This window comes from Habropoda laboriosa, unplaced genomic scaffold (assembly GCF_001263275.1).
Source record: "Habropoda laboriosa isolate 0110345459 unplaced genomic scaffold, ASM126327v1 scaffold6369, whole genome shotgun sequence".
In the NCBI taxonomy this organism is placed as follows: Eukaryota; Metazoa; Arthropoda; class Insecta; order Hymenoptera; family Apidae; genus Habropoda; species Habropoda laboriosa.
The window spans coordinates 1-2,111 of NW_017106247.1; the positions used below are offsets into that span (position 1 = coordinate 1).

General features: G+C 32.3%; 1 protein-coding gene across 1 annotated transcript; it reads right to left on the bottom strand.

Moving 5' to 3' along the window:
* Positions 1-1,044: 1,044 nt before the first annotated feature.
* Positions 1,045-2,069, bottom strand: LOC108570072 (kinesin-like protein KIF11; the record flags this gene model as incomplete). The annotated part of the gene is given in 3 exon segments (XM_017941599.1): positions 1,045-1,258; positions 1,480-1,754; positions 1,837-2,069. Coding segments are annotated over 3 exon segments (722 nt in total), but the record flags the coding sequence as incomplete, so codon positions are not given.
* Between the last annotated feature and the right edge of the window lie 42 nt (positions 2,070-2,111).

Below are 2,111 nucleotides of genomic sequence, written 5' to 3' on the forward strand. Positions count from 1 at the left end.
AAATTATTAGTATCGGACAAATGTTGATTAAGAAGATTTGTCGAAATTTGATATATTGTCGTGCCAATATTTTTACATTTATCTGAAGTTTGCGCACCTGACGAGAACAATGATAATAAAAATCAGTAAATAAAATGTTTATAAGAATGTTTATGGCATAATAAAGCTTTTGTTACCAAGGTCATTTTTCACAGATATACATAATTGCTTTAATTTTTCTTTATGCATTAAAATGTCTTTTTGAATTTCTTGTAAACATTCGGAAACATTATTTTTAAACTGTTCACCTAGCATTTCAAATGATTGCTCTGTTTCACTTGTTTGGTCGCGTCACAGCGTCGACGTTAGAATTTGCGACGGTTTGATGACGCGGACTTCGAACTGTTAATTTTGCAATCTTCAGTGAAGTCTTTCGAAGGATGCGATGGATACGTAGTGGACTGTATTGAATTTTGAGTAATCACACAATGTTGAACAACGATATACTTGTATTTAAAATAGTTAACCAGATATGTTACAATAATAGTGCTGTGTCGAATGTGTATGCTAATGTGTAAGTGACTGTTGGTGCTTGTAATAAAATCGAAGTGTCTGTGCCTGCTATTTTATCAACTTGCTGTCTGCTTCTATTCGCTGTTTAAATGTGTAGTGGAGGTGGTTGAGGAGTGTTGATTGGATTTTGTGAGTATTCCGGGGGTGACTGTCGTGTCGAGAGGGTGGGGCTATTGTTGTTAAATATTTGTTGTATTGTAGGGTCGAGTCCTGGTTCATCTGGTCGGTCGGCAGGCTGCCGCTTCTGGTGGCCAGATGAGAGGGTTTCCTAAATAATTGTAAATTTGCGAGCCGTGTCGCCTAAACCTTCGCCTTGAACAGATTTAGGTTTTTACAACCGAACATCACTAAAAAAATAAGTTTCATTTTACCATATTTATGAAACGCGCATAATAACGTAGACTTTTGTCTTTGAAAAATAATGTCCTTATAGTTTAAAAATGTAAAATTAATATTTATATAATCAGAAAGATATAAATGTAATCGACAAACCTTTTATCATGTAATATATGTGAATCTGCTGTTGCTGTGTCTGCGACGCTTAGTAGTATTTGGGCTTGGTGCAATAAAGACTGTTCTGTATTTATGTAATATTTTTGCTCATTCCGTTCTCGTGCTATCACTTTTAATTGATTATTTGTCGATTTAAAAGCGTCAGAAGCACTATTTAATTTGTCTTTGGCTTCATGTAATTCTTTCATTTGAGCTATATTTTGTAATTCAAGTTCATTATATATTTTCTAAAAAGAGAAAAAGTTACAGAACAAAACCAAATGTAGGTACAATAACAAATAATTAATAAAATTGGAATTAAGAAGTAAATTACTTCTTTGTCCTGCATAGTTTTTTCAAGTGCTTTTATATGATTAAGTTTCTTTTCTAGTTCTTTAGTCTGTTGAGAAATGAATGCTTGCATATCTTAATAACCGTCATTTGCAAGAAAAACACCGTTTCTTTCACGCGTTGCCAATAAGTCTCTTCGTAATCTTTCAATTTCCTCTGTATACTGTTTAAGAAATTCTTTTTTCGAAAGTTTCTGATTTATTTCGGGGCGATTAGTAATATTTTTTGCACGATGTGCATAATCTAATGTTGATAATGTTTCTTCAAGGTTAATACTAGCAGCAGATACAGTTGCAATTATAAATGTTTTTGTTCGTCCACCTAATGATTCTTATAGTAATCTTGTGAGTTTTGATTCTCTGTGCAATATAAGATATAAAAATACAACCTATATTAGTCTTCTTATTGTAAAGAAATAATCTTTTTTTTTTTTTTTATTACCGATAAGGTATATGAGGTGTTCTTTCAACAAGAGCTGTTATAACTCTACCAAGTGTTAACAAAGATTGATTAATACTACCAGCTTCTCTTGCTCTTTTGTCAACAGAGCCAGACCTTCCAATATTTTCACTACCTGCTAGGTCCACCAGATTTAATTTTCCTGTTTTCAGGACTTCTTCTCCATCAGTAGTATTTTCTTTCATATGTACAGTAATTGAAAATACTGTATGAGACCGGCTATAATCATTTTATTAAATTTTATGTATTAATATTAA